This window comes from Rhagoletis zephyria, unplaced genomic scaffold (assembly GCF_001687245.7).
Source record: "Rhagoletis zephyria isolate East Lansing unplaced genomic scaffold, Rhagoletis_zephyria_1.1 Rzeph_scaffold_00492, whole genome shotgun sequence".
In the NCBI taxonomy this organism is placed as follows: domain Eukaryota; kingdom Metazoa; phylum Arthropoda; class Insecta; order Diptera; family Tephritidae; genus Rhagoletis; species Rhagoletis zephyria.
In genome coordinates, this window is record NW_016157576.1 from 201058 (window position 1) to 218418 (window position 17361).

Genomic DNA, 17361 nt, shown 5'->3' on the forward strand with positions numbered 1-17361 from the left:
ATATAATGAAACTAGTTCATAGTTTTTCTCTTTTTACTTGTAATATAGGTATTTCTAAAATAAATATATTTTTTGATTGTTCTTCGTATTTTCTGCCTTTTTTTAGTGCCTTATTTTGCTTTTTTTGCAATACCTTTTTTTTTGCCTTTTCCTGCCTTTTTCGCTATTTTGTTTTGCCTTTTTTTGCCTTTTTTGCAATACCTAGTGCCTTTTCCTGCCTTTTTCGCTATTTTATTTTGCCTTTTCCAGCCTATTTCGTTACTTTATTTTGCCTTTTTTATAGGTTTTTAGGTCCTAAAAATCCGTTCCCTGCATATGAAGGGTTTGTTTTTGTTTTTTAATAAAACCCATTATTACAGTTGAAAATATTTCAAAATTCCGGATAAAAATAATTCACGCAGATAACTTTTCACAATGTATGCAAAGTTTTTTGTTCCAATTCCTGTTTACTAATTTTTTATGAAAAACATGGCTCGTATTAAAATAAAAATATAAAAAGTAAATGTCTAAATTTTATGCAGAACTCAGACAAATTCAATTATTTTTCAACTTTTGAAATAGATCTTCTAGAAAAATTTTGAGTATGCAGTTTTGTAGCCCATTAAATTTTAGTACAATAAAGGTTCCAAGTTGCTAAAAAATTTCGTTAATTTTGGCAATTTTTTGCTAACAGTGTCTTCCATATAAAAAATCGCGAACATGCTTTATATGGAGGACCTGTCAGAAAAAAAAATTGCCAAAAATGGCGTTAAAAATTGGAAATTTATAAAATTTTCCTGATTTTTGAACAATGTTTTGACATTTTATCTTTATGTTTTTGCCGTAATATGAACTACGTTTTTAATTAAAATTAGCGAAAAAAATTAGTTAAAAAACTTTGCACGCATTGTGAAAGGTTATACTAATACTTTTGGCCGTATGAAAATTAATTAATTTTAAATTAAGAAATCCATTTTGCTAATTGCGCGGGTTCTTCGCCGTGTGTACTTGCAATGATCTTGTTTGTTTTCGTTTTTCCAACCCGTCTTTAGCATGCCCAAAATGCTTTTGTAGCACAACGTTTATTTCTTGGCCTTTGGATTCAAGATGGGAAATATATAAACAGAAAAATATTATTATTGGGTCATACTACTAATACTTCTATTGCAATTTTCTTACACAACGCACTTCACACCACGACTCGACTGTTATTGTGTAAATTTGACAAAAAAAAATTATGAAAAATTATGTCATTACATTTTGTTTTTATATTTTCAATAAATCACTTCTCAAGCGTAAGAGTGAGTCATTTTCGAGTCTTTTTTTAGTCGCGGAAGCGATTAATCAGTTTTTTATCATCAAAGGTGATCGAAGAATACTCAGTAAGGTGATTTTTATTAAAGTAATCTTCCAAATGCTATGTGTAAAATGAAAAGCAGTGGATGTTTATCAGAACTTTTTTCTATTTAATGTATAACCCAATGGTTGAAGATGATAGAGGACACCATATTCGAAATGGCCTCCATTTGTCTTCCAGCAGCCGTGGCGGCCACGTTCAACTCTCGGAATGACCTTGAACGCAGGACGGGATGATATAAAGATTATTGAACAGTGAAAATTTTATTTTTAGTAAAGTGACTGTGTTTGACCTATGTATATGCTACGCTTGCTCATTTTCTCCATATAAAAATTTTTCGAAGATAGGAAAAATGCGTAGCACCGTCGCAAAAAAAAAATTACAAGTTCCCGGTATGTCTCCACGAATTCAATTCTCTACATCTTTAATAGCCTTTGGCGTTCGCACCCGGTCGACTATTCCACCAATCTTCTCAAATAACTTCACGCTACGATACACAAAATTTCGATTGATTTCCAGTGACTGCAGCATCCGTAATATTTCGACGTTTTCGTAGCTGCATTTTGCAAGCCTTTTACCACAACCCGGTTTTTCGAGCGAACCGAAGGCAAATCGGATGCGCCTTGAGCTAACACCATTCTATAATAAACACGCAAATTATTTAGTATGTTTATATGTCCGCAGTTGCGTCCTATACCGCATGACGAATCTTAACCAAATTTGGCACACCTACCGCGGGCTTTCCAGCGATGGTCATAGGCTTAAAAATAGTTGCGATGTACATATCAAATTGACATTTTTATACTGCATGCATATCTCTGAAAGTTTTTGGGGTACATACTAGAGTAGGTACTGAAACTCTGTATGGAGATATGTGAAATCAAATATGTGTAATATTTTAACATCAAAACTTATCGAGACAAATTCTATGGGGCTAGGAAAACTATTTTCTACTTTTTAGTACATTTGTAGAAACATGGTATATTAAAAAGTTTTTTTATTTGATTTTTTTTATATTTACTGGCGCTCATAAAAAAAAATAACCTTAGCACAGGCTTTTATTGAGTTACTTTTTATCATTTATCTTAAATTGTACATAGTGCGTGAGCGACTGTTGGATAAGCAATTAATTTGCTTTTTGATCTAACAAAAATAAATCTCTCTCACATGACTAGCTCTTCACTTGAACAGATAAGATTAAACTCATTCGACAACTTGTAAATTTTATGAGACTCGCCAAAAATAAAAACAAAGAACAGCTTTCGGGCTTAGTATTCTCCAAAATCAACAGACTTATGACTAAGAAAATAAATAAAGCACATATGTAGGTACATACCTCATATGAGGAGCCAACGTTTAATGTCGAGAAAACAGGCAAATACACTTTAGACACAACAAACGCCATCAAAATAATCGGCACAATAATTAACCAGTATTGTGTGCCATAGCTGTAGATTTCCGATGGTACGCCCAGCATAGTGACACCAGAAATGTAGCTGTTTTTTTTTTTTTATATGAAAAATTAAATAAAAATTTTAATTAAAAAAACATAAATATTGCGAGTACTTTAAAATAATTAACATACTAACCTGGCAACAAGACTCATTGCCACTGGAAATACTTTCAGCCTCCGCGATCCCAACAAATATTCGCTCATTGCTTTGGACCCAAAGTCGGGTTCTTTTTTATGAGTGTTCAACTCCAAATTGCTGATTGGCTGAACTGGTTTGATTTTCTTTCTAAAACAAGTAAATTTTGTTAGATAGTTATATATACATATGTGAATATTTAAAATTTGTGATACTCTATTTATGTACCTTATGTAGCCGAAATAGATACCCGTTCCCGTGGAGAATAGCAGCATAGCCGCAAAGACACAGTAATCGGCAATTGAAAAATGAAATTGTGAATATTCTGCATATTTTAGCGACTGCAAAGAAATAAATAGTGTCAATACACTTATTTGGAAAGTTTTTTTTTTTTAATCTAACACAATAGGCATGATCCTGTACCCACTACGAGATAACGATTTTTTACCATATTTCACTTGAAATCGATCCCGTACACGCTTACTTTTGCTATTTAATAATTTTACTAACTTTAGTCCGAGAAGTAAGGGATCAAGCCTAATATGTATATTGGTTGCAACATTGATATGTTATGAGATCAACTTTCAGGAATTTTTTCCAATAAATTTTCTGTGTCAAATACCATTCATCATTAAGCATATAGTTTGGAGTTTAGGATTCCCAGATAATGGTTAACTATGACATAAAATTAAAATATTTAATTTATTTAGTTCATAAGGAATACCTTCATAGCCACAAGCATCGATATGGGAAGGTATCGATACTTAAGATCGGATATATTTCAGGTATCGATACTTTCTTTCGATACTTCTTCCAAATAAAGTATCGATACCTGCATGGTATCGTTTCATCCCTAATTATAGTCTTTTTTAATGTTTAAGTATAATAATTGATTTTATTCATATTAACCGTTCAAATTTTTACATATTAACTACGACAACTTAATAGGGTTGAAGCCCGTTCAAATGGTCCGCCCGACGCGCTCGATTGTAAGTACGCGATAGAGCTGCAAAACTATCGATTGTACTATCAATAGTATCGGCAGTTTTATTTTTGGAAAAACATCGATTGTTTTCGGGCGATAGTCGATAGTTTCGATAGTGCCGGTGCATTGAAATTTTATAATCTTTTCTTAAATAAGTGACGCTGTGAATTTAACTAAGGAAAATATTTAGAATTTCACGTTTAAGATGTAATATTTATACTTACATATGTGCAATATTTACATTTATATATGTACATATGTATATATTATACACATTTTGTTCGGAGTTGAAGTTTCCGTACATATACAACACGATCGTATACGATAATATCGAAAATACCGATAGTATTTTTCAAACTATCGAAACTATCGAATGGCGTCACTATCGAAATGTCTTTTTTCGTCTCGCGGGACGATAATTTTCAGAAGGAAATTATTTACGTCTCATAATATACTTCTGCCTTCAAATAAACGTCCCGCGAGACGAAAAAAACAAAAGTCCCAGGTAATTATTAGGAGAAGAAAAGTTTTTAATCCAACGATTTCCGCCAAAAGAGACGAAAACAACTTGTCCATTGTTCGGTAGTAATTATATAGCAATATTTAATTTTATTTCTTATATAGAATCGTTATGGTCTCTGGTTTATGCGTAAGCTAATTGCAAAAAAAAAAATAATAATTTGGAAATGCCTAACTCACTCTTTATAAAACGTGAAAAATCAGTATTCAATGTTGCGTGATTATTAAAAGGTGTTTAGCTGAGGGAGAGCGGGAGACCAGGTTTAAAGGCGACCATATATTAATTGGGGGACTCCATTGGAGGAGTCGTGCTCTAGCTGCCGTAGGCTGCTGTGCAATGAGCTGGGATTTATTTGGGGGGACTCCATTGGAGGAGTCATGCTCTAGCTGCCGTAGGCTGCTGTGGAAATGAGCTGGGGCGACTCCACTGGAGGAGTCATGCTCTAGCTGCCGTAGGCTGCTGTGCAATGAGCAGGGATTTATTTGAGGATGCATTCATGCAGAGCCCCAGTGTGGCTTGTAAGCCGGAGCTTACTACCATACCAAAAAGTACTCCGGGAGTGGAGTGGGAGCGATGCTCAAAGCACCGCGTGATAGCCAAGCTAGTTAAGCGTTGACCATCATGATGAGCCAAGCTGGTTTAGCGTTGACCATCGTGATGAGCCAAGCTGGTTTAGCGTTGACCATGCTGAAAATGCCAGCGACTTATCACTTCACTAAGTTCAGCGAAGAGATATTTGAGAATTGCATAAAAAATGCATACCCAATTAAGAACGAGCGAAATACTTTTAAACACAAGTGCGGGTGTGTGTTCGCTGCACTTGGTTTATGCGGGAATGCAATATAAATGCGTGTGGGTGTTCGCTGTTCTTTGTTTATGCGGGAAATGCATAAGTCGCTTAAACAAAAGGCAATGCTATGATCATCGAAAAAGAAAATAAACTTTCTTCCATTCGAAATAAATTTCGCTCATACTTTGTATGAGCTGTCAGTATTTACTGCATTATTAATATTTATGGAGCTAACGAAATTTGTCAAGTTATCGTAATGCGTCGAGTTCTTTTAACTTATCGAATTATCGATATTTATATATGCTTATCGAATTTTATCGTGCTACCAGAGAAATTTTTCGATATATCGAGATGTATGCATTTTGGAGTCATCCAAATTAATCAAGCCCTAGAAATGTACAGTCATCGACATTAGTCGAAATATCGAACTTTGTTGAGTTAAGGTATTTTAGTGGTTTTGAAATTCATTATCGATATGTGTCAAATTATCGAAATTTATCGACCAACTGGAATGTATCGGGTATATTCCATGTCCTGCCAAAAATTTAAATCACGTTTTGGTTCCAAAGCAAGAGATTTTCTGGTTATTATAAGTTAAACGACGTAAGTTAGAAAACCTCTCCAAGGTTCCTAAAAACTAGAAGAACGGTCGAATTTCGATAGTAACTGGCACTCTTAGTAATAAAAACTCCGTATATATTTCACAAAGTGGTCAAACTTTCCTGTAAGTCAATGGGGAATTTAATATATTTTAATGGCATTTAATGTAGTTTTGTGCCACGATGTCAATTATGACTACAATACTTTAAAACCTCTCAAGTTAAAAAAAAAAGGTTTTTCATTTTAAAACAGCTTTACTTCCTCGAATCGGTATTAAAATAATAAATATTTATACAAATCGAATTATGTATGGCCAGCGTTTTTGTAAAACTCTGATCAACTTTAACAACTCTATGGTATACTACTTTATCTTAATTTGCCCCACATCTGTTTTGCCCATACACACTTGTTGCTGTACAATACCGAGTTGTTATTCTAAACACCAGTTAGCCGTTGTTTAATTATAATAGCCATCGTAAAATAATCATAAAACTCATTTTGATTGAAAAACACGCCATGCGCTAATAGTAATTTGTAATTTAGGGCACAAAAATATTTTACATACATTACATACATACATATGTATGCAGTGGCGAAAAAAAATTGTAGAAACAAAATTGTTGACACATTGTGGATATATTCCTTTTGTTTATTTGATGTTTAATATTTTTAACAAAGGTCTAATCCCCGGTTTCACCAATCAATTTTAAAACTTATCAGACAGTTAAAATTTAAAATGACAAATTTTCGGTACAAAATAATGTAATTTTAAATTTTAACAGGCTAATAAATTTAAAACTGATTAGAGCAACCGGGCATAAATCATTAAATAAAAAACAGCATACAAATCAACATTTCAAACTTTGTACAGAATTCACAAAAAGTTTTAAAATTTTGTTTAGCTTTTTAAATGGAGCTTTAGAAAAATTCTGGGTATGCAGATAATGCAGCCTTATAATGAGTTTCATTTTCCCCGAACCGGTTCACTTTTTCCTTTTGGTTTCCATGGTTTTACTATGGGCGGATGACAAATCTTTGGGTGAATTTTTTTTTTTCCGGCGAAACTCAGAATAAGTCAGATTTAAACCACTTGAAACTTGCACATTACTGTATTAAAATTGAATGGACTATGAAACTGCATTCACAGAATTTTTCTAAAGACACTCATAGAAAAGTTCAAAGATTTGATAACAAATTGTTAAAATTAGAAATTTTTTGTGAATTCTTTACAAACTTTAAAATGCTGATTAACATGCTGTTTTTAACCGAGTTCACAAAAAGGAGAGGTTACCAATTCGTCGGAATATATATTTTTATGTTTGTTACCGCATAACTTTGCACCACGTTAACCGATTTCTATGTTTTAAAGGAAAGGTGTTACCTCACAGGTGGTCCCGCACTAATTTGGTTTAAATCCGCTCATTGGCTCATGAAGAAATTAACGATAATTTTAAATTAAATTTTTATATGAGAATTGAAGTCAGTTTTTTTTTTGCTTAAATATTACTTGTTATGTAATGAGTTAGACTTTTATAAAAAAAAAACAGTAATGATACAAATCAAAAAAATATGTTTGATCCTTATTTACTTATCGATTTCCTATACGATTGTGTAATATAAATAAGGAAAAATATTAGATTTCATAAGCAAAATCTCGAAATGTACCTAAAATAGTTTATTCTAAACACCTTTGTCAGTTTAAAAATTTGTATATATGTATTTTTGCATCCTAGTGTAAGTATGTTCCCAGTGGATAAATTCAGGAGCTAAGAGCCCTTCCTGAAAAAGAAGAGGCCTTCTACTTTGCATTCCTTTCTCCTTTCTTTTTAGTATGGCGTGGAACAAATTGAAGGGCTTCTGTTTTCGTTGCCTATAGTAGGGCTTCCAGAAGGGCTTTTGTAGGACGACCTTCGGAAAGTTGCTTTTTAATATATAAAAATTAGAATGGCTTCACTTAAGAAGGCCTACCTGCATATAACATGTGATCGATAAAGCAGTCCTTGTATTTAACCGGAGCTTCTACTTCCGATTTGTGTTAAACAGCCGTTAACAACCGGCCCTATGGGCCAGTTCCTCAATCGATTCCCTTTTATATATTATAGAGTCGATCACGTCGATAACGATGTTTAACCTGCAGTTAGTGTTAACCACAAATTGAGAAACTGGCCCTAAGAGAATGTTCAATTTAACATTTTCTAATTGTCATCGCGTGTCACTTTATGGACTTTGAAGTAGTCATCGCGATGGACGCATCATCAATTTAATTCTCTATTGATCATTAATTGAAGATCACGTAAACAAAAATATTCGGGTTTAAATAAATATTTATATTTGCAAACAAGTGCTAGATATGTGCATATGTATATTAGACTCCATCACCAAAAAAAGTTGCGGTTTTTCCGCCGGGATTACAAAATTTATTATATTTTAAGACGTCCACCAAAATATTTTCGAAAATACCTCCAAAAATGAAGTTTTTTTATGAATAAAAATAGCTTCTTAAAGAACTGTTTGAAAAAAAATCCCCTCAGATGACAAAACAGATTGTGCTTAAAAAATCTGCAAAAAAATATTTAAAAATCTTTTCAACGGAATTGTAATAATGAGATTTTTGATGCTGTTCTTTTACTTTTTTTAAACATTGATTTACGAAAAACTTAAATAACTGCGCCAAAACTATTCTGATTTAGACTTATGGGATCTCGGTAGAAAGGTATTTTCCCACTATTTTTGTTTATGTGCAAAAAAAGTCATTCGTGTCCCAATATTTTTTTTTCAAATACCAACACATCTTGATTTAACTTTAAATGATGTTCGTTCGTTCATCCTACCTTTCTCTTTCATCCTTTGAATGAGCTTATTAGCAAAGAAATAAAAAATACCTTTCCAATGATACCTCACATGTCTAAATCGGAAGATTTTAGGTTCAGTTATTCAAGTTTTTCTTATACCAATCTTTGAAAAAAGTTAAAAAACAGCATCAAAAATCTCATTATTATGATTCCGTTCAAAATTTTTTTTGTTTTAATATTTTTATGTAAATTTTTAAGCTTAAACCGTTTTGTAATTTGAGGGGATTTTTTCAAAAAACATCTTTAAGAAGCTATTTTTATTCATACCATTTTTGGAGGTATTTTCAAATCGGTCCAGCTCGCTTAAAACTTAATATTTTTACGAAATATTTTGGTGAACGTCTTAAAATATGCATAATAGATTTTATAATTCCAATGAAAAAACAGTGCCGATTTTGTTTGTATGGGGAGTGATGCAGTCTAATATATATACATATGTATAAGTAAAATATTTGATTGGACAAGCTAAATCTCTATAATTCACAAGAGGCGCTACTTAAGGATAATAAAAGAGGCATTTTAGCACGGTTTTACAACGGAAGTGCAGCCATTTTACCTTTGTCTATTTCCGACTTCAATAATGAAGAGAGAATCATCGCAATAAGTGCAAGGACCGGACTAAGGATAAGCCCAAGGCAAAGACAAAGGCTTAGATTGATGCGGCATGCTGATCTAAACGCGGTTAGGTCGCCGAAACAAGAGCCCTGGGTCTCGAAAACCCGAGGCATTCCGGTACGAACAACCGGCTTTCAACCGTGAGACTCCTGTCTAATCCGACGAAACGCGATGACATGACATGACATGAATTCAGGATTTAAAACCCTCCTAAAAGACATTTTCGAGAGTTAAGAAGCCTTTCACTCTACATTTCTGTCTCCTTGGATGGCCAAGCGTAGAGTGGTCAAGAGGCTGCACAAACTGTCCAAAAACAGTGCACCAGCGGTAAAATCCAGGCATCCATCGGGAAGGCGAAAGCCCCAAAGCCCTCAGCCTCTGGAGAAATTTGCATACTGACGCTGAAACATTTGGTTCCGGCGAGAGTAGCCATATCTCACCAATTCCGATGTGTGGAAACCGGGAGAGTAGTCCCACTGCTTGAACCGGGGAAGCCAACTAACAAATTAGTCTAGCAAAACTAAGAATTTTAAATGAAAAATTCCGCTATTTTTTTAATAAACAATTAAATAAAACAAACAACAAGTAAAGAAGTGCAAGTTCGGGCGAAACCGAACTTTATATATCCGGCGCAGGTATCAAATATCGTCGTTTCAACTTTCTCTAAACCACCTAAACTTGTATAACAGTCTTATTTATTGTTAATAGATTGTTGTAAGTATTAACTTGTATAAATTAGCGTTATATTATTGAAATATCGGAGTTTTCGTATATCCTAAATTTACCTTTAAGTATAAGTGAAGAGGGTGTGAGACTTTAGTCCGATTTGAATAATTTTCAACGAGTTGCTTTTCCGTGCCAAGGTTCTTAAGTGCACCGAGTTTGGTAGAAATTGATAAATAGGTTGTCTAGATATACATTTGTGGTCATAAGTGGGCGGCGCCACGCCCAAAATCCAAAAAAATGATAATAATCAAATTTTCTGCTAAGTGGTTATTGCAATAGTCGATTTGAGTCAATTAGCTTCAGTAATTACTGATTTATCGCAATTTTCGTGTTTCAGTAAATTACCGTTATATGGGAGTACGGTTGCCAGACGTACTGATTTTTTCAGTACAGTACTGATTTTTTAACTCTTGTACTGATTTTATTCATTTCTTCAATCAGTACGCTAATGTTCTGATTTTTCAAAATTTGTACTGATTGGTACTGAATTTTCAATTCAAACAAAGTACTTTAGGATTTTCTTAAGGTTTTTACATAACGTTGAAACTTGCTTAAACTGCACTGTAAAAAGAAAGAAGAAAATAATTTAGTTATAGTTGACATGTTTCAAATAATATTTGATATGTCCAGGGAAATAATACAACAAAAAGACCAATCATTTTATGGGTACGTACCAGTTGCGATAATATGATGGAGCTGAAATTATTTAAAAAGAAGGTTGATGTTTTTTGTCGAGTGTTGTTAGTTATCTCGAAAATATTTTTCAGTTTAATAACAGCAAATCTTAATATTCGCATGACATTTGCCTATAACTTACAATTCTTTTTTCAAAATCTACTGACATTATAAAAGAGTTTTGCATACAAACAGTTTGAAAACAACATGTAATTTTGTTTTTTTTTCAATACCACACCCAAACGAAACAACTGAGAGGATCTTAAGTTTAAAGTTTGCTTCCTGACGCAAAGAGAGAAACCGGCTTCTAATTAAAATTTTTTAAAGTGAACTTCAAATTAAAATTTATCTTAAACTGAAATGTATAGGATTATTTGACTATTTAAACACTGAAGATTGAACCATCTCATTATTGCTATTTAAATATGTCATATATATATAATAATTTATGGCTTCTGTGTATAATGATGTGTTCACTCATGTTAAAATGAATAACACTTTTATTGTTTATGAACTAAATTTAATTTATGCCAAAATATTGTTAAAAACAAGTACTCTGGAGTTCTAAAAGAATATCTGTTACTTACATTCATAATTTTGCTTTATAAAAAAGTGGACTGAAAAGTACTGATTTTTTATCATGAAAAAGTCAAACGTACTGATTTCGTGCATAAAAAATCTGGCAACCTTATATGGGAGGTGGCGTGGTTATTGCCAGATTTCAAAGATTTTCAACAGACTTCTTAACTGAACCCTAAGCAAGGCTCGTACCGATTTTGGCAAGGATTGGTGAAGCGACTACTGAGATACAGTATTTCATCATTAGTGGGCGGGGTCACGCCCATTTTCCAAAAATTGCATAATATTATTTTTCACCAAAATTCTACTTCACATATTAATTTTCAACAATTTTGTTCTAATATTTACTGAAATATCGTAGTTTTTGCATTTTTCGAAAATACCGTTATATGAGAAGGGAGCGTGGTTAGAGTCCGATTTCACCCATTTTCAATAGCTACCTTGGATAAAGGACAACCTTCATACCGATTTTCGTTGACATATCTCAAATTTTACTCGAGTTATCGAGTACACGGACAGGCGGACGAACGGATAGACAGATATAGCTTAGGCACTCCGCACATTAAGCGCCGAATCGTAGTAGTGTAATCGTTTCGGCATACCAAAGTATGAAGCTTTTATGCCGAACACATGTATTTTAATGAAACTCTGTATATTACGATTCATAATCATGTTTTCGCCTAATCATAAAAACTTCATGAATCGGAGCGCCCAACATTGTAAGGGGCCTATCGTTTTGAAATCGGCATTTGTTTACCTACTTTGTTGTGCTGGAAATAAAAATTATTTATTTCAATAGGAAATAATTGAAAATTAATGATTTTGTGCTAAACCTCGTGCCAATGCGCGGAAGTCTATTAGTGAGAAAGACCGGCCAGAAAATGTGTAATGTGTGCGTCAGCAGGGCTTATGCAGGGGGCCCACGTGTGTAGAATTCGAGTCGTCATGCATTTGTTTTGACATGACAAGATGATTACTCCCCTATTATTGGGCGCGTAATGTGCGGAGTGCCTTAATCGACTTCTCTTTTCATTCTTAAGCTTAGTATCCAGCTCTTAAGAAAAGCAAAAACTCCATATAAAATGACGTACAAGAAATGGCTAAGAAATTTTCTTGAGTCAAATTTCCTTAAGGCAGTACGCAGTTCTTCAGAAATTTAGTACGCTTTCTACTACGGTTTTCTAAAGTTTTTTGTGAAAAAAGAGCACAAGGCAACCCAAGTTTGCAACAGAAATATATCCCCCTTCCATTATTTCTTGAGGAAAGAGTGAGGCAACAGGCTGTGAGGTATAAAAAATGTCAAAATTCCTTGGACACACACGCGAAATAATGGCAATTTTTTCTTGACCGTTTTCTTAAGAGCTGGATACTAAGCTTTATCATTTATGTATGCATTTGTCTATATCTATCTCGATTTCTTTAGACTGTTACAAATAACCGTTATGCGAACAAAGTTACAATACCCTTCTCCACAAGTGCGCTCGATAGAGGTTTACGCCGACAGGCTTTGCGGCGGCGGCGTGGTCAACGTCAAAAAGATTCGGCGGCGGCGGCGACGCCGGCGCGTCTGGAAACGCCGGCGCTACTTCTCATAAGGTAGATTTCAAAGAGCCATGAGGCTACTAATCTTATCATTTCAACTCGTCAGCGTTAGGCATTCGCCATGCCAATTATTCTATTATTATAATTCTATTTACTTCATTATTGAATTAGTTTTAAATTTAAATATTGTTACTTCCTACTTGAATTAAAATGCTGAGTGTCTGGCGCTGATTGATGGGCGAACAGAAGAAAGTCTGAGGTATATACATACATACACACACGGATCTCTATATTCTCTACAGATCCGTATGTACTATTTAAATTTAAAGAAAAAAAAANACCTCTAGCGCTCGAGTATAAAAACACTTCTATTTACATACATACATACATATCGCACACGATCTTCAAAGGTGACACAACTCATAGTGAAATAATATAAAGTGTACCAGGTAACTGAGGTCTTCATATTTGAAAGAAAAATTTGATTTTGTTATTTTTTCTTTGGTTTCTGGTATTCGCTTTTTTCGATTCTGGCATTAACGCTTGGTTTTTTTGCATGCCTCTGTCCAATTTCGGACTAGATCCTCATCGTTCCAGACTGAAAACATCATACTGCAACGCTATGTGTACTTTTGCACAAACAGCAAGAATTTCTTGGCATTTTTTCTTAATTTTTTTTTTAATCAAAATAATTCATAAGTTCTCAATCAAAAGGGTTAAGTGAAAGTCAAATCAAACAAAAAATTTTGTGATAAGAAATTGTCAAATAAGAGTACCACAATAGAATGGCATTGCTATCTGATACACTTTATATTATTTCACTATGACACAACTCAAAATTCTTCTTTCTTAACTCACATCTGAATGTGAGTTAACAGGTGCCCTCTGTAAAAACGATATTCGTCGAATCATTACACCGTGCGACAAAAACCAAAAATTTTTAAAACACGAAAAAATCAATATATATACAAAACTAGGAGCCAAATAATAGTATAACTGCGTTTATATTTTTTTTCTCTGACGTCAGGACTTTTTTTAAAGGACTTTGAAATTTCTAGGATATGATTGAATAAAAAAATAATAATTAAAAGGTTTGGTGCATTGTAAAGTAACAATATGGGTATCAATTAAACAGAGAAATTCTGTAGAATTTAAAAAAAAAAAAAAATAGTTTTTGGTACACCAGTACGAATAAGTGTTAAAAAGTCCTTTTAAAGCTTTATCCTTAATATCCATGGAAATTTCCAATATTTATTTTTGAAAAAATTATATGTCAAGGACTATTATGTAAACTACCTAATCCTCGAATTTCGTCCTTCTAACTTTATTAGTTTTAGATACAAAAAATTTTACACTTCTCTTTATAAGATATTGATAGTTACAATATACATACATAAATGGAGATACTGGAATCTTTACACTGTACAGCACTCGGCTAGGTATTGGACCAAAACAATTCTTTTTAGAGATTGAGTCATAGGTAAAAAAGTAATTTTCTCGAAGTTAGTCTCCGAAATCGAAATATATATATTATAATATCAAAATAGGACCTTTGGTAAAAAATTATTTTTTATTATTACATACACTGGCAATCAAAAGTGAGTGTATGGTGTTATTGTGTATAATAATTGCAATGCTTTTCTAGTAAAACATTTTTTTCTTATTTTTTTATAAAAATATGGTTCATGCTTTAATCAAAACCACATAAGCCAAACTTTCAAACTTTACACAGAACTTAGAAAAATTTTGAACCTTTTAATCTGTACTTAAAAAAAATTGAATTCGCAGATAGATAAGTTTTTTTAATTCTAGTAAACCAAGTGCAAGTTTTAAGCGTTTAGTTTAATTTTTTTTTATTGCTGGCGGCTTTTTGCACTTTTTACCATACTTGTGGAAAAAAATGCTATATTTTATAAACTACGATTGTTATATGCATAAATACGTCGCCAAAAAAATGCATTAAAAATCAACACGATTTTTTAACCGCTTGAAACTTGCACTTGTTGCACTGATTGAAAAGTTTTCTAAAAATTCAGATTATAACGAAATTCGGTGAATTTTTCTAGGTTCTGTATAAAATTTTAAAGTTTGGCTTATGTGGTTTTGATTAAAGCATGAACCTTATTTTTATAAAGAAATAACGGAAAAATTTTAGTTTGAAAAACACTGCAAATATTACACAAAAAACACCATGCACTCGCTTTTGATTGCCAGTGTATATGTAAATAACTGAAAATATAGACGTAGTCCGCCTTTTAATCTAATTTAAACAGTATGTAACTTTTTTTGTGCAAACTTATATTACAGGTACTATAAGGGGTCAAGACCCGACGTCTTCGAAAAATTAAAAACCTTATATTTCAAACAATTTTGAACTGATTTAAAAAAAATATAGTATCGTTGTAAACGTGATTAAACCATCTTTCTTCTAATATGCATATTTGTATACTTCGTATGTAAAAGTTTGAGAAAAAAACATTCAAAAGGAAAAAGTTCTCTTTTATTATAGAAAAAAATATGTTGTAAACGCAATCAAACCTTTTTTCTTCTGATATGCGTATTTGTATAGTTTGTATATAAAAATTTGAGAAAAAACGCTTAAAAGGACAAAATACATTTTTTATAAAAAAAAATACAAAAGAAGTACCAAACGATTTTTAAAAATTTGATATCGTTGTAAAGGCGATTAAACCCGCTTTCTTCTGGTATACACATTTGTATACTTTGTTTATAAAGGATTGAGAAAAAAACACTTAAAAGCAAAAAAAACTTTTTATAAAAAAAAACCTTTTTATAAAAAAAAACTTTTTATAAAAAAAAATATTTTAAACAAAAAAAATTACAAACTGATTTTTAAAAAATTGGTATCGTTGGAAAGGATACCGGAAAACTTATACTTTCTTAAACCCAAAAATTTCTATTTATATACACAAAAAAAATTGGATTAGAAACATATTTTCCCTCTATATAAACTCACGCCCCCTAGGTGAAAAGCTGGTTACGCCCTTGTATATAAAACAATTAAAGTATTAAATTTTTGTATGCAATATATGTATATTGATGTTTTCGTGTGTAAAATTGACTGTCGCACGGTGTTATTAATATTAATACAAAATCCCTAAATATCCCTAAATATGTATAAAATTTTTTTTTTTATAAAAAAGTAGGAACCCTATCAGCGCGTAAATTTTATAGATAAATAATAACAAATTTTTTAAATAAATAAATTATATTATATTCTCGCTTTCTTCTTTTTTTCGTTAGTAATTTTGTATTAGTATTTTTTGTTTTGTTTTTGTACTTTACCTTGTCTGGCATTGCGAAATGATAACGTTGAACCACGCAGTTTTGTTTATTTTTTTCGTTTTCGTGTTTTGCTGTGTGTGTATTCACAATGCAATGGGAAGCACTGCAATATCACTGAACTTTTCGACCGCTTCGTTACACCAAAACGCTAGTCGTCGTAGTACTTGACTTATTTAAATAGTTTTATGCAATGTATTGAAATGTGTCAGCATCAATTCGTATTAGCACGAGTTTATAAATAATTCTCAAATAAACCAGTTTTATATAAGCACTTAAAACTTTCTATTGTTACTGTTTCACTAAGTATAGAAAGCTATTTATTATCACACTATATAATAGGTAGGTACAAAATTGCCGACGGCGATGACCGAAACGATTTTTGATGTGAATCAACGAAAAGTTAATTGTTTCGTATTAAAAAGCGGTGGAGCGAGCACAACCAACGACAATCAAACGTCCACGCAAATCAACAATTAAAATTGTACTAAACACATTGTGGGCCATAGACGGGAAAAATGACTGAGAGCAAGAGTGGACGAGAGACCAACTGCAAAGGGAAAATAGCCAGTAATTTTAAGGTAGCAGTTTTTCAACTTTGGACCGTATGCCAAGTGCTGAGCACGATATACAACAAGTGAATAAAAACACTGAATTTACATACAATGTACATATCGATACTTTAATTAACAAAGGCCCTAACCAACAATTTTTTTTTTATTTGAAAGAAGCAAAAAACATAAAAAGAGTATCAAAAACAGGTAGGGCTCTTTAAAAAGTGGCATGTACCTCCATTGTTTTTGGTACTAGCACTTTAAAATTTTTACTGAAGGTGTATTTTAATACATCCTACTAAAGTCTGTGACAAAAAGTGTTGGTTGGGGCCTTTGTGAATTAAGGTAGCGATATATTATAATTAAATTCCCTGGTCATGTACAGAGCAAAAGCAGACACGATTTTATTGTAATTTGTTGCAAAAAACCACAGCAAAAACGCCCTTCCTCATCGTTCCACTAGACTCGGGTATATGTAACCGGAATGACCCACATTTATATCTAGCTAAGATGTCAGTTCAAACCGTCCCTATAACCGTTTTGTGAATTTGTATCTTATTACAACAACTGCCCTTTTAGGATTAACGTGTGCCCAGAAATAGTTTGTGCTACTTTTTCTGAGAAGCGGCGAGTTTCGAGTTAATAAACTTTTGAAGAATATGTGCGATATGCATTCAGTTTTGGGCGCAACGAAT

At 32.7% G+C, this 17361-nt stretch overlaps 1 protein-coding gene across 1 annotated transcript in view; it reads right to left on the reverse strand.

Annotated features, from left to right (window-relative positions):
• The window catches only part of SLC5A11 (Sodium/solute co-transporter-like 5A11), a 25903-nt gene extending 9426 nt beyond the window's left edge, over positions 1-16477 (reverse strand). Inside the window, exons 1-4 of the mRNA XM_017612035.1 lie at positions 16116-16477; positions 3154-3266; positions 2926-3075; positions 2673-2832 (exon numbers count right to left, since the gene is read on the reverse strand). Coding sequence (XP_017467524.1) covers positions 2673-2832; positions 2926-3075; positions 3154-3266; positions 16116-16127 — 435 coding nt within the window. The 5' untranslated portion in view covers positions 16128-16477. The remainder of the gene's footprint in view (positions 1-2672; positions 2833-2925; positions 3076-3153; positions 3267-16115) is intronic.
• Between the last annotated feature and the right edge of the window lie 884 nt (positions 16478-17361).